Raw genomic sequence first — 15,451 nt, 5'->3', positions numbered from 1 at the left:
TAAAAATCAGATTTGCAAATGCATTTATCTTATTGGGATGACAAGGTTTACTTGGTGTTTTGATTTTGACTGTCAAACCATTGAGAGTCCATCCATTTGCATCTCTAATTAGGTAAAATGTCTAATGACGAGATGTTTATCCACCGAACGTAGAAGCACACTATGAGCTTGATTGGTTTCCCCGCTACCACCCGCAAACGCAGCTTTTGCGGTTGGTAGCGGTTGACAGCGATTCGAAACAATCATCCAAACCGTTACAAATCGCTTCAAACCGCTCCGAACCTCTTAAAATCAAAAGCTGGTTCCAGCTAGCGTTTGCGGTTGCGGGCGGTTGCGGGAGGATAATTTTTTTTTCTTTTTCTTTAAAAACCATATAAATACAAAAATAAAAATATTCAATAAATTTTTTAAAATGGAATTATAAAAATACTAAATATATCTATTATATTTTAATTAGTATTATAAAATTTTAAAATAAAAATATTTTCTATAATTTTAAAAATTTAAAACTATAACTTTGAAAATATAATTTACATATTTATTATAATATTATGATTTTTGATATTTTTATAATTATATAAAATGTAAATATTGTTAATTTATTATTTAACCGCTGCTGTATTTGGTAGTTAACCAGTCATAATTATCCCGCAAACGCACCAATTTTTAACCGCAGAACCAGTCGTACAAATCTCTTAAAATCGCTAGAAACCGCAACCACCCGCATCCGCAAACGCCCGCAGCCGCAACCGCAACCGCTGCGTTTGAACCAGTCATGTGAAAGGCTTATAGGAATATTTCCAAAAGAAAGCTAAATTATCAGACACTCTTAAAGTATCAGATATTCCTACTTATTATCAAAACTAAAATAGAACAAATGTTAACAATAAGATGAAATACTGAGATTTTCACACATTTTAGTAGTTAAACAAGTATATGATTAAAAAACAATTAAGCAATTAATAAAAACGCTAATCACCAGTGAAAATAAATACTTTTAATGAAAAAATAAATTGAATATTAATTATATTTATCTTATTGCGATTATTTTAAAAGTTTTTATTTTCTATATTAAAATAGAGATAATTGGCAGAAATGCATACATGGGAGATATTAATTAGCCAATTACACTTGATTTGACATAAATAATTTCATGACTATTTTAGCCTTCTACACATGCATGTGGGTGTGTCAGCTATATCTTCTCTCTCCTACCTATTATTTACTAGCTCTCTCTCTCTCTCTCACATCCTCTCTCTTACTTTTCGCCATTTTCTTTTCTGACTTTTTTCTCTGAAAACATATGTGATGTTTCTAACTCTAATATCTAATTATTATACAAAGCTCTATCATTCTATTTCCAATTCAATTTTAATTTTAATTATTTATTTTATATGTGGCTTTGAATTTTCAGTTTTATCGGTTCTTATTTGATTATCAATATAAATGTTATTTATAATGCGTTACACAAATCAATAATATAATAACAGTCTTTATAATACAATATTGGCTATTAATCTAATATATTTGTTATCATGTAACACATATGTTAGTTACTAAAATTTAAGTTAACATGTAAAGATCACGGGCAACAGTCAATAATCGCTATTTGTCCATTGTTAATATTTGATGTATCAATTAAAACATATTATAGATGCTAACATAGGTGTTTTTTTTTGAACTGATTCATAGAAATATAATAGCCACTGCACTAAAGAAACTCACTTGCTAACATAGGTGTTAGCCGTTAACAATACATATACCAGAGATGTTAATAGAGGTGTTAGCTGTTAAAAAATATTTGTACATGTTAACAGAGGTATTAATAGTTAATAAATAATATTGTCGAAATTTCAATTTATCTATCAAACTGAATAAATTTAAACATCAATGTTATATTATGAAGAAGAAGAGAAAATGAAGTGTTTTTACGGATACAAATAGCAGAAAATAGGAGAATATAGAAGAAATATTTTTTATAAAAATTAAAAAAGTGGAGATAAGAAGAAAAAGAGTGTCAACAGAGGAGACAAAATTGCGAAGGAAGAAAAAGAAAAGAGAATGTCAGATGAGAGAAAGAGAGTGTGAAGAAGGAAAAAAACTTTAGAAGGCTATTATGGTCAAACCAAAAGTAAGAAAAATTACCTTTGTGTTAACTCATTGGTAAGTATCTAATATGGACTTCAAATATGAGTACTTTGCTAATTCTCCCTTAAAAATATCAAACAAATGCAATCCTTTAATAAACACCTTCTATTTAATATTCCTTAAAAAATCAGACTATGCACAAATCATAATTAATACAATCCACTTACAAACCAGTAGGAGTTCAAATAATTATAATTTACCCTAAATGGCTAAATCAAATCAATGTATTTGCCACTTCCTCATAAATCAAATCAAATCAATGTATGCACAAATCATAATTAAGATTGTTTTATTTTATATTCGATATCTTTTAAAAAGAAAATAAAATATTGTCAAATTATATTACGTTTTTAAAATTAAAAGGTAAAAAAAAAAAAATAATTACAAAAAAAAATATTTTACGTTGTCAGTATAACATTAAACCCTAAATTCTAATCCTTAAATCTTTAATCCTAAACCCTAAATCCTTGGATAAACCCTAAACTCTAGGATAAATCCTAAACTCTAGGATAAATCCTTAACTCTAAATCAAAATCACTATACACTAAAACATTCAAGCGTTTAGGGTTTAGGGTTTTAGTCGTTTTTTATTTAGAGTTTAGGATTTATCCAAGGATTTAGGATTTACCCAAGGGTTTAGGGTTTACCCAAGGGTTTAGGATTTACCCAGGGATTTAGGGTTTAGGATTTAGGGTTTAGGGATTAGGGTTTAGTGTTTTGTTGACAACATTAAAAATATTTTTTTTAATTCTTTTTTCTGTAACTATTATCTTTTTTTACTTTTTTATTTTAAAAACATAATATAATTTGAGAATATTTTGTTTCCTTTTTTAAAAGATATCGAATTTGAAATAATGAAATCCTATTGATTGGTGAATCTAGAGGTTCACCCTAGGGGGTGAACCCAAGAATGACTCCATAAATAATTGACCCGTGCGTAAATAAAAGCTAACCAATAAGTACTTCTAAAGTAAACATCAAAACTAGCCACCATTTCAGCACCACACTTCTAATATCACTAGTATTAACATCGAACATTTGGCTACACAATTAACATACAACCCGCGCGTAGCGCGGGCATATCACTAGTAATACTAATAAACAACATGTGTTTTTGTTGATCAAAATTATATAATTGAGTTACAAGAGAATTAAAATATGTTCTACAAGGCCTAGTCCATTAGCTAGTAGCCTTTTTCATTTATGAGATAACCAATCAATGTGCTCATTAGCTATGGAGGAGACACAGTGCAAAGAGAACCATGTTTGGAACTTGGCCCATCATCAAAACTAAATTAGTACCAATAGTCACTTGGAACTTGAAAGAATCTCTTGTAAAAATCTACATGGTTCAAATTGATTCTAAGGGACTTAATCAAAGATGAAGAACGTATGCATTTGATCCAAAAAAAAAAAACGTATTCATAAGTCTTATTTTCCATTTTAATTTATTTTAGTCACAATTGATAATTCTGTATGGAAAATCAGTGGGCTAGTGAAACCATATATCACAGTTGCATTTATAAAAATATCCGACTTATTCGAACCCAATTCTGTGTTCACAAGACAAAGATCATATTTGAACCCAACCGATTCAGTGAAAACCAAGCCTGAGCTCGACCACTTGGACAGAACCAACACCAAAATATCAAATTTGGTATAATTTCATCTTTAATAAGATACCAAAATTGACATAACTCCATCAATTTGTTGTAATGTGTTCATCACACCAAATTCTTAAAATACATATTTTATTATATTTTATTTAATAATATAGTTTAACTATTATTATTATTATTAATTAGTTCAAATTTGTAACGAAACATAAATATATTGTATTATTTGTATTTTAAAATTATTTTTAATATATATTTTTCAGTTAATAAATCACTAAATGAATATCATCATTTACTTCATATTCTATTTTATATAAATGATAAAATGATGATAGGAGTTTCAAGGCTCCTAATCAAATGTTGTAGTATAAAGGATGTCAAACCAGTTCTAAGTGATTATGATGCAAAGGGAATGCAAAACCATGATTAATCTAAATGCTACCAGTTTTTGAGATGATTTTAAACTAGATTTCTACCTAAAATGCAATAAAAGACAAAGCTTTCTTTCTTATAAGATGGGAGAACTCATGGGCTATGGGAATTGATCTTGGGTGATCAAGATTCAACCTAAAAGTGTCAACTTTCAACCAATTTATATCTACCTTAGACATAGACACAATCCTAAGCAAACTCTATCCCTAGATGAATGCTCATTTACCTAGATAACTCAAGCATCAAATTCCTTTGGTTGAATGTTATCTAAGTAATCATTAATCTCAAGTCTACTAGTCATCTTAACACTTTTAACAACAAATCCCTTTGGTAAAGAATGTTAAAAGCTAAGGAGAGTTGGTTCAAGCATTTCATCGAACACCTTCCGGGTATGAAATGCCTAGCTCAACTTTAGAGAGGTCAACTCTAGAGTTGCATTAAAATCACTCTACTAGCAAGGAACAAGATTGATCTATACCTAAACACCTTAGATCTAGCTTAATCACCCTTAATCTCTCTAATCCATGAATCCAAAGATGACTACTCACTAATTATCATGATAAACCCAAGAATCAATAATGATTTGGTGTTAATCATGATTAGTGATCAATATAATCTAAGCAATCACTAAAGATAATGATCAAGATTAGATCTTTAAACTCAAAGTTCTTTGTGAGTAGATAGAAAATAAAATCTGATTTTAACTTTAGGATTACAAAGGTATTTATATGTTCTTGGTAAATCTAATGGTTTCCATTAAAAAGTCTAAAAAGCCCTTAAAAGCATTAAAATTCGACTAAGGATAAATATCGACTCGGGTTGAAACGACTGGGCACACCCCGCGTCACACCACCCGCGTCAGATGGTCGTCGAGCTTCTTTCTTCATACGAGCGGGTAGGCGTCTCCGCATGGCCTCATCCCGCGTCAGAACGTCAGCTTCTCCTCTTCCTATGCGGGTATGCGATCCCGCTATAATATTGTAGGCTGAATGAATTCATTAGATAACTTACGTACAATATTTATAGTGATACATAGTTAACCTAGCTATTACATATTGACAAATATAACCTTAATAGGCATATACTCTACACTCTCCCTCAAGATGGAGGGAGTTTGCTCACACTAATCTTGTCCATTAGTTCTTTGAATCTTGCTCGTGCTAACGGCTTCGTAAGGGCATCGGCAAGTTGATCTTTAGTGGAGACATGCTGAACTCGGAGAGCGCCAGACTGAACATTGCCACGAACAAAATGGAAATCAAGGGCTAGATGTTTCATCCTGGAGTGGAACACAGGGTTGGCGCTAAGATACGTCGCTCCCACATTATCACAATATATAGTCGGAGTGTTGGTGAGAGTAACTCCAAGCTCAGTAAGAAGAGAACAAACCCAACTCAGCTCTGCGGCGGTGTTGGCCACCGATCGATACTCCGCTTCGGTGGACGAACGCGCCACTCCAGTCTGCTTGCGTGAAGACCATGCTATCGGCGTAGACCCCATATAGACAATGAATGCATTGGTGGAGACATAGTCGTCGCTATCTCCAGCCCAATCCGCATCCGAATACGCATGCAATGTGTGAGGCGAGTGTTTCCGTATGTAGATACCATATGAGAGAGTACCAGCAAGATATCGGAGAATGCGTTTTGCGGCCTTCCAGTGTTCATCCGTGGGACGGTGCATGAACTGGGAGAGACGGTTAACACTGTAGGCGATGTCTGGTCGTGTAAAAGCCAAGTATTGCAGACTACCGATCACCATGCGATACTCCTTAGGATTGTCAAGCACTTGACCAGAGGTAAGCGAGAGCTTCGGAGAGGTTGCGAGAGGCGTGGAAACATGCTGAGCCTCCTGCATATTCACTTTGGCGAGCAGGTCAATAATGTACTTCCGTTGCATTATGTGAAGTCCATTTGACGTGCGTGTGACCTCAAGGCCTAAGAAGTAGGTCAAGTCCGTCGGTTTCTTCAAGGAAAAGCGCTGGGACAGAACATGTATGCAAGCAGAGACGAGCTGGGAACTACTACCGGTGACGATAATATCATCAACGTAGACAAGAATGTAGATGATGTTGGTTCCATCTATGTAGATGAACACCGATGTGTCGGCCGTAGAGTTAGTGCATCCCATCTGACGTAGGAACGTCTTGAGCTCTTGGTACCAAGCCCGGGGGGCTTGTTTGAGACCATAGAGAGCCTTCCGCAGACGACACACATGATGAGGACGATCTGGATCCACAAAACCCGGAGGTTGCGTGACATAGACCTCGTCTGAGAGTGTTCCCTGTAGAAAGGCATTGTTGACATCGAGCTGTTTGATTTGCCAAGACCGAGTGACCGCAAGATGGAGGACCAGACGAATTGTGATAGACTTGACCACCGGGCTAAACGTCTCCGCATAGTCAATGCCATACTCTTGCGTATATCCTCGAGCAACCCAGCGAGATTTGTACCTGTCAACATCACCACTAGGCAAAAATTTAACAGTGTGAACCCATCTCGTATCAATAACATGTTGATTTTGTTCGCGGGGAACAAGTTCAAATGTTTTATTAGCAATTTGAGCATCATACTCGGCACTCATTGAGCGCCTCCAGTTTTCATCTCGCATAGCCTGGTTCAGGGTCGTAGGAATGGTAGGTTTGAGTGGTGAAGTAGTGGCTATAAGGGTAAGCTTTTGGGTAGGTTTGGTGATCTTGTTTTTGGCTCGGGTTTGCATGGGATGGTGGTTATCGAGAGTTTTAGTGGGTTCAACAGAGGTGGTTTCAGGAATGGTGGAGGTAGTAGCGGTAGTGTTTACGGGCTGGGTTTCAGGAACAGGGTTTGAAGAATTACCTGCTGAAGACCGCGGAGAAGTACTTGATGATGTAGCCATTGAATCAGTTCCCGCACCAGGCTCGTTACCCGACTCTGCAGGGACAGAACCAGTGGGCAACGGAGCTTGTTGATGTTGCAGGTGAGGACTTCCGCTCGGGGGAGGCAGAGAGGTGGGTTGTACGAGTGGTGTCGGGTCGAGAGGAACCAAGGTGGGTGGTGAGAATGACGGTTGAGACGGTTCTGCTGCAGGAGCTGGGGAAGATTTAGGAGCAGCGCAAGGAAACTGATTCTCCACAAACTGAACGTGGCGCGAGACATAAAGCCGGCCAGTAGGGAGATGAAGACACATGTAGGCACTCTGTGTGAGTGAATACCCCATGAAGATACACGGCAGTGACCGAGTTTGAAGCTTGTGAGTAGTATACGGTCGGAGCCACGGAAAACAAAGACACCCGAAGACTCGCAGCTTCAAGTAGTTAGGAGGTCGTCCAAAGAGCTTGGCGTACGGTGAGATCGCATCTGTAACTTGAGAGGGTAAGCGGTTGATGAGATATACCGCAGCAGCAAAAGCATAGGTCCAATATTTGGTTGGGAGTGATGCTTGATGCAGAAGAGTTAGTCCTGTTTCAATGATATGGCGATGCTTGCGCTCGGCGATCCCGTTGTGTTCGGGTGTATGAGGCGGTGACGTGAAGTGGGAGATGCCATGTTCGGAGAGAAAGCTCCTGAGCGCCACGAACTCGCCACCATTATCGGAGAAGAGATTTCTTATCTTGCTGGCGAAGTGAACCTCAACCAAGGCTTTGAACGCAATGAAAGTTTCTCGGACCTGTGACTTTTGCTTCAGCGGATAACACCAGGTATAACGTGTATAGTGGTCGACCAAGACCAAGTAATACTTGTACTGATCGACGGATATGATAGGTGAGCTCCACACGTCTGTATAAATGTACTGAAGCGGGTGTGTGGATGTGATAGAGTTTGTATAAAATGGAAGTTTATGACTTTTATTAATGAAACAATGAGAACATGGGTTTTGTTTTTCTGAAGAAGACAAAGGCAAAGAAAACTTAGAAACAAGAGTTTGCAAAATAGGTAAAGAAGGGTGGCCCAATCTTGAGTGCCAAGAAGAGTAGGTTGTTTTTGGTGATGGTGAAGCAAAGAGGGAAATGATGTTTTGGTTTGTAACCGGCCACTCGTACAACTCATCTCTAGTTCTGCCTTGGAGTAATCTGTCCCCCGTGCTGAGATCCTTCACCTGAAAGTGTGCAGGAAAGAATTCAACGGACACATTATTAGTATTGCATAAGCGGTAAACAGAGATAAGGTTCTTGTGTAAATTAGGAACATATAAAACATCATTCAAGGTGAAAGAATTTGAGGGCGTTTTAAGATAAGTAGAACCAGTATGCAAGATGGGGAGACAGGAGCCGTCTGCAATAGTGACCTCTTCACCTCCGGTATAGGGCTGATGCAGCGCTAAGTTGTTGAGGTCAGTGGTGAGATGGTGCGTGGCTCCACTGTCCAAGATCCAATTATTTGGATTGTATTGTTGAGCAGCGACAAAGTTAGCTCTCGGCTGCCAGAAGGGAGGCTGAGGAGAGGAGTTGCGCGTAGTGGAGGTGAACTGACTTTGCGAGCTCTGTAGTTGGGGACATCGACGTGCACTGTGGCCGTGAACCCCACAAATCTGGCAACGGCCTTGATAGCCACGAGATGGCTGATCGGAGCGAGGAAAACTACTGTTAGCTTGCCACGACTGAGTGTTGCGGTTGTTGTTGTTGCGGTTGCCATTGTAGTTGTTGCGGTTGTTGCTGTGGCCAGAGGATGAGCGGTGCGAGGCAGCATTAGCTGTGATCGGTACGGTGGGAGTGGTCTTGCTTTGGAGTTTGGCTTCATAGTTGAGAAGCTTCTCGTGAAGTTCAGCAACGGTGGGAGTGGAGTCACGACTTTCGATTTGATCTACAAGCTGCTTGTACTCCTCGGTTAAGCCCTCCAAGATATGTTCAATTTGATCCTCCAAATCGTAAGGCTTTCCCAGTAAAGCAACTTGATCAAATCGGGTAGTAAAACCTTGTACATACTCATCAATGGTTTTGGTACCTTTCTCCCAATGTTTGATCTGCTCCCGGAGTTGTTTGACGTGTCCTCTCTGGGCTTCGCATACGTAGCCGACAGTATTTCCCAAATCTGCGCGGAAGTGGTCGTGGTGGAGAGTATCGGTTGAATCGATACGGTGATGGCGCCAAGTAAAGCGCTGTAAACGAGCTTGTCCTGACGTTTCCAGATCGTATACGCCGGATTTGCTGTGAGAACACCATCGGTGGTGATGGTTTCTGGTGGGATGATGACAGAGCCATCAAGATAGCCCGCAAGATCATAGCCATCAAGCAAGGCTGAGACTTGGCGAGACCACATCAGGAAGTTTGAAGCCGTAAGCTTGGTGACGTTTGTCATGTTGACGTTGAGAAGAGTCTTTGTTTCAGAGACCACAATGGTTTCAGTGGAGGAAGCCGGTGAATGCGACATGAATGGCGGTTGGGGAAGAAGAAGTTTTGAAAAAGGGGGTGGCGGCTTAAAATTTCAGATCCCTAGGGATGAGCTCTGATACCATATAATATTGTAGGCTGAATGAATTCATTAGATAACTTACGTACAATATTTATAGTGATACATAGTTAACCTAGCTATTACATATTGACAAATATAACCTTAATAGGCATATACTATACACCCGCGTCACTGAACCCGCGTGAGATCGTCGATGCGTCTTCCTGGCCTCGTCCAAGCCGTGTCGTGAACCCGCGGTCTCTTCCATCAGTGGCTCGACTCGTGAGCAAACCACATCCATGGATCTCTCGCCTCACCATCGCACTCCGCTCGTTCCACGCGGTGATTCCTCTGAGACTGGACGCCGTTAACGTGAGGTCTCTTCCACCGGTGGTCGCAGTTCTTCGTCGCGTCTCGTCTCAAGCCCCCACGAGTCGTGCTCTCAGCTCATGGTTGCGTGCTGAGCTCCGTCGTCACGTGCTCAGCTCCGTCGTCGCGATCGAGCCTCGCCGTCGGCTCCGGATCGACCGAGAGAAAGCTCGCTTCTCTCCAATGGTGGCTTCTTCATTATTTTCAAAACAGGTCCCTCAACTGTTGGTTGCTTACAAATCGGCCCAATACTTTGGAATGTACAGAAATGACCTCATGAATTGACCCCTGGACTTCTGATTTTACAATCTAACCCAGCGAGTATTCCAAAACTGCAACCTCGGTCCCTGAACTTTGGATAACTTCATACTTGGCCCCAAACTTTGTAAATTGCAAGAATAACCCACGGTTTAGCCCCAAACTTCTCATTTGTGCAATCCAGACCCTAGAATATGCAAATGGACAAATGTATGCAATATATACACCTAAATGCAAGCTAGAATTATCATAATAAGCTCAATTATGAATCTAACCCTCATCAAAATCATTAGATATCATAAAACTACAAAAATTTAACAAGCACAATATCTAACTTTGCTAAAATAATTATTAATCAATTATAAATAATAAAATAATAAAAACTATTAAAATATAAAAATTAAATAATATATAATATTAATTTTTGTGTAAAATTTGGTGTTACTGTTAGAGGTAATAAAAAAAAGTATGACACCAAAACGCTAAATTTGGTGTCATTGTTAGAGATACCATTATTATCGGTATGAAGTATTCTCTGCTATATGAAACCAGCCTCACGTGTTCCACTTTAAGAACCATGAGACCCGAAGGGCCATCGCTCGAACCGCTTGGATCACTTCCTGGCTTGGACTGGCCGGGTCAGTGAAAACCAAACCTGAGCTCGACCACTTGGACAGAACTAACACCCAATTACTCTATCCCTCATTTGAGATATATACAAACCCACCCTGAGATTTTAAGAAAAAATAACTCATCTACAAGTCCACTTGTACTTGCCTGTTGTAGTCCAAAAGAAAAAGATGATAACAAATACTCTCTTTTCATAATGCAAGATATATATGTTTAAAAAACATTATGAAAGTATTACAGTTAGGCACCTTAAGAAAAAAAAAATACCAATAATAAAGCCGAATAGGACTTAACTTTTATATTAGCAGAAGTTAATTTATTCACTGGCAGTACGCCATTTGAGTTGTATCAGTGTATATACATCTGGTATATAATTATATAAATGATCAGGCATGCAGAGTCTAGTAAACCATTTTATAAGGAATACTGATTCCAAAGATGAAAACAAAATGGGTGGCTGTTCTTTTGTTGTTGCAGATTATTAGAACTTTCGGCATAGTTTCAATTTAAGAATCGATATTTACGCAAAATGTTAGTTTACTAAAATTTATATAATGGATTAATTATATGCTTAATTACAGAATTTTTAAATAAGAAAAAATGAAACACTTTGGATCAGTCGCATGATAGTAATCATGATGGGATCTTCATCTTTTATTTCTGACACGAAGAGGAAGAAGGCAAGAGGAAGAGACGAACGTAAAGAGCAAAACTGGAAAAGAAACAAATACAAAACGGCAAAGTGCAGTAATAAAACGACACCCTTTATTCAAACTCATCTCACATATCCAAACTAACATTTTGTGTTATATATATTGGACAACAAAACCAAACCTATTCACCATTTTGTTCCGTCACGTTATCCTCATTTCTGGAGACAAGACATTTACATTATTGTACGTCGAAACAATATATATATATATAATATTTTGAAAAATAACAGCGAAAGCTCTGCCGTGTTCATTACCGGTCTGTTTTAGTCACGTAAGTCAAGAATGATGACACAGTTTTTTTCTTTTTCATATCCACATTCAAATCCATTATACAGTTTGTGTATATCCATTATACAGTTCTGTATATATATACAGAGGTTGACAACCAAAAACAAAAAGAAATAGCACTTTAACTTCTGTTTTTGTAACTGCAGCACTTTAACTTTTACATCAGTTGTTCTAAAAGTAAACCTATTCTACATGACTACGTCTACATCTATAAAGCAATTCTGGAACGATAACTTTTTGAAATGCATTCCATAAAAGGCAAGTACGTTGGTGGGTGGTGCATTAATTGGTTTACTGAAATGTATGTTTTCTCGCGGGTCTAAAGAATATCATAAGTTATAAACTATTTATGTATTATATAATATATATTAAAAAGTTCATAAATTTATAATGCATAAATTTATAATACATTTATGATAAATTTATGTATTATATATTAATTTTATATAAATTTATAATATATTACATTTACAAGCTAATTATAAATTGTTGTATGAAATTCTTGACAATTCCTTAACAAGAGAAAATACTATGTTATACTATTATTTTAGTATATGTGGTCATTCTTAAAAATATATGCACAATTATACATAAAAGACTAGACACCAATAATCGTACTATATAACTATTTATCATAATTAGATATGTCATATGTACTATTAATAAAACTTCAAAAAATCTGTCTAAAGAAAAAACTAAAAAATATCTAAGCTAAGAAATTTTCAGATCTTGTCTTGTATTTATATGTACCCATTCACGTGGGCCATTCATAATTTGCATGAAAGCCACTCTTCTTCTCACAAGACAAAACATCAGTGTCTTTCTTTCTCTCTCTCAATTTCAGAAATATTTATAGATCGAAGATAGATCTAACCCTGAGAGGAGAGGAAAGAGAAATAGATGGTTAGGGTTTAATCAAGAAGAAAAGCTTTATGTTAGGGTTTAGGGTTGGGATATGACTCATGTTCGAGAATGGAGAAGCTCCTCTCTGCTAATGGTGATCTTGCTTTCTTATCTACTCTATCTCTCTTTTGTAACTTCCCTTATAGGGGCAACTCGGGTATATCCAGAAGCACCGACGAAGGCTACCTCTCCTGCACCGGCTAATAACCAAGAAAATCTAATGAAGAAGTACTTTGGCGCCGGAAAGTTCCCTCCGGTGAATTCTTATGTCGGAAAAGGGACCAGTGACACTAAAAGAACGGTACCAAGTTGTCCAGATCCTCTCCATAACTAGTCGACGCAGTTTCTTAAATTTTTCTTCATTTATGTTTTATTTTCTTGAGCCGTAATCAATCAATAAGTGTTTTTATCCAAAATACCCACGTTTTTCTCGTTAACCTAAGGGGAAAACGGGGGTATTTTGGAGATTTAATTCACTGATCTACATATATTTTCTGATATATACATTGACCGTGTCAATGTTGATGTTTTATTAGAAATGTCTATTGTTTTTTTCTGCACTATGATTCCGCATATAAGAAGCGGAAGAGTATAAACCCTAATATTTTTTTGCTTGTTTGGGACAGGTCCTGATTTTAAATTGAAAGTTCTGATCAATTTCTTCTTGGTACTCGTCACGTCTGATGACACATGCATTTGCAGCGAATCAGATTAATTGTAAATATCGTTGAATTAAAGTTTTAATCTGATCCAAGCTGTTATACATATATGAGAGAGACTGAGTGAGAGAGAGAACATATATATTTTTTTTAAGAAAAAAGAACATATATTTTTGGTATGACAGAATGTTTGTTTAGTTTAATATGTTTTGTACATTCTTAAAATCTTCACCAAACCGGGAAATTATATATATATATATTAGTATTCAGAACAGATCATACTCTTAATTTAAATAGTTTCGATTGCATACCTCAGGCCGTGCCTGACTATAGGCTGATCAAGGACATGCTTGGAGCCCTGATGTGTATAAGTATTTTAAGGGCTAATTTTTTTAACAAAGTCTAGTTAGTTCTACTGGTTTTTGTTTAATTTTTTCTTACAAAGAGTTGAGGGTTCGATTTTTTACCCCATAAATTTTAATGTTTTTCCATTATAAGTAATTAAAGGGTCAAAAATATATTTTGTGCTTGGGAGCCCAAAAAAGTCAGGCACGGCCCTGGCATGCCCCCGGGAAAATCTTCATATATGTTACAATATTAGTTTTGCTCTTATCTATAACAACATTTTACAATAAACCACGGCAAGAAAGTTTGGGAAGCAAAATGCAGTACTGTGCATGGTGAGATGCTTTAACAGCCGTTAGATCAGTTGACCTCTTAGCAGGAATTCTGGTGTTGACGGCTAATGCGTTTACGACAGGCCAATCCAGAGCTTTTCTTTTTCCCCAACCTATGCACTACTACGGTCAAATTTGTTTAAAGTTTAAACCAAAAATAAAGTCACCTAGAGTCTAGACAGTATGGCTTTCTCCATTTTTTTTGTTTTTTGATCAACTCTCCATTTTTTTTTATCAACTCTCCATTTTTTTTTGTTTAAATCTGGACAGTATGGTTGCATTTAGTTGTATGATTTTCTTTTCAAAATATCTATAGGTACGTATTATTAAGGTGAAAAGACAAAGGTTTTAATTACCATTGGGATTCACGGACAAGATGCAAAGTTAACAACACGAGAGATCTGAGATTGTTTTTTACGGTCACAAATGGATAGAAAAAACTTAAAATAAAAAAGAATTAGTCTGGACGGTAGCGGTTGGTATTATTCTTTTGCAATATATTTATTACATTTTTTTGTTTGCTAAATATATATTTATTACATTTGTACCAGTTCTTATTAAATAAAAAAGACAACTTGTAATATATTGCAATGTTCAAACTTAAAGCTTCATGGAAAAAGGTAAAACTGAAATCCACGTGACCTGCTAAAAACTTACGGAAACATATTTTAAAAATAGTACGGTCTAGTTAAGCGAAATCCACGAGTGATCATATTCATGCAAGAAATATTTTTTTTTTTGACGAAAAACATGCAAGAAATATTTTATGCATATGTTATATTCATGTAGATCGTAGATAAAGTAATAAACATTCCTAATTTAGCATCCAATCCCCAACAAAATGTAAAACTAAAGTTCAAAAAAAAAAGTAAAATTAGGCCGACGACGGACAATATATGAACCTACAAAAAAAATTGAACTGCTATAGTATACATCATAAAGGCTTAATTATATCTTTTCGTTTTATGGACTTAAATCTTTTGAGCTCATGTACTTCATTCTAAATTTTTGTATAGTCATCATGTGAAAGAAATTTTTTTACAGAGTCGTATTTGTAGTTAAGATTTTAGAAAAAGAAAGAAATTCTGTAGTTAAGTTGAAAACGCAACTGATCATGTTTCTTTAAAACGCAAGTGATACTGTAACTTTTCTGTTTATTCAATAAATATTTATTATATTTTATTGGAAAATTGTAACTTTTAGCTAGAAATGCTAATACTATGTGAGAAATGCTAATACTATGGGCTGTATCATGGAAATAAGAATTGATCTTAGTACTGTTTTCTTAAAAAGAGCGAGTAAACAAGTTCTATGTATTCATTTTCTTGTGTAAGACTTGGAGTTTTCGAAATTCTTCCATTTTTATTGCCACTTGATTGTAGTCTAGTCAAT

The 15,451-nt window shown here is 36.4% G+C and overlaps 1 protein-coding gene across 1 annotated transcript; it reads left to right on the top strand.

Annotated features, from left to right (window-relative positions):
* Nucleotides 1-12,586: 12,586 nt before the first annotated feature.
* LOC106424321 (CLAVATA3/ESR (CLE)-related protein 27) lies at nt 12,587-13,576 on the top strand. Its single transcript, XM_013865074.3, has one exon. The coding sequence runs from the start codon at nt 12,776-12,778 to the stop codon at nt 13,055-13,057; it is 282 nt and encodes a 93-aa protein (XP_013720528.1). The 5' UTR covers nt 12,587-12,775; the 3' UTR covers nt 13,058-13,576.
* Nucleotides 13,577-15,451: the final 1,875 nt, after the last annotated feature.

This window comes from Brassica napus, chromosome A2, assembly GCF_020379485.1.
Source record: "Brassica napus cultivar Da-Ae chromosome A2, Da-Ae, whole genome shotgun sequence".
Taxonomy (NCBI): domain Eukaryota; kingdom Viridiplantae; phylum Streptophyta; class Magnoliopsida; order Brassicales; family Brassicaceae; genus Brassica; species Brassica napus.
Note: the sequence above shows the minus strand (reverse complement) of the source record. Positions and strands in the feature narration are given on the sequence as shown.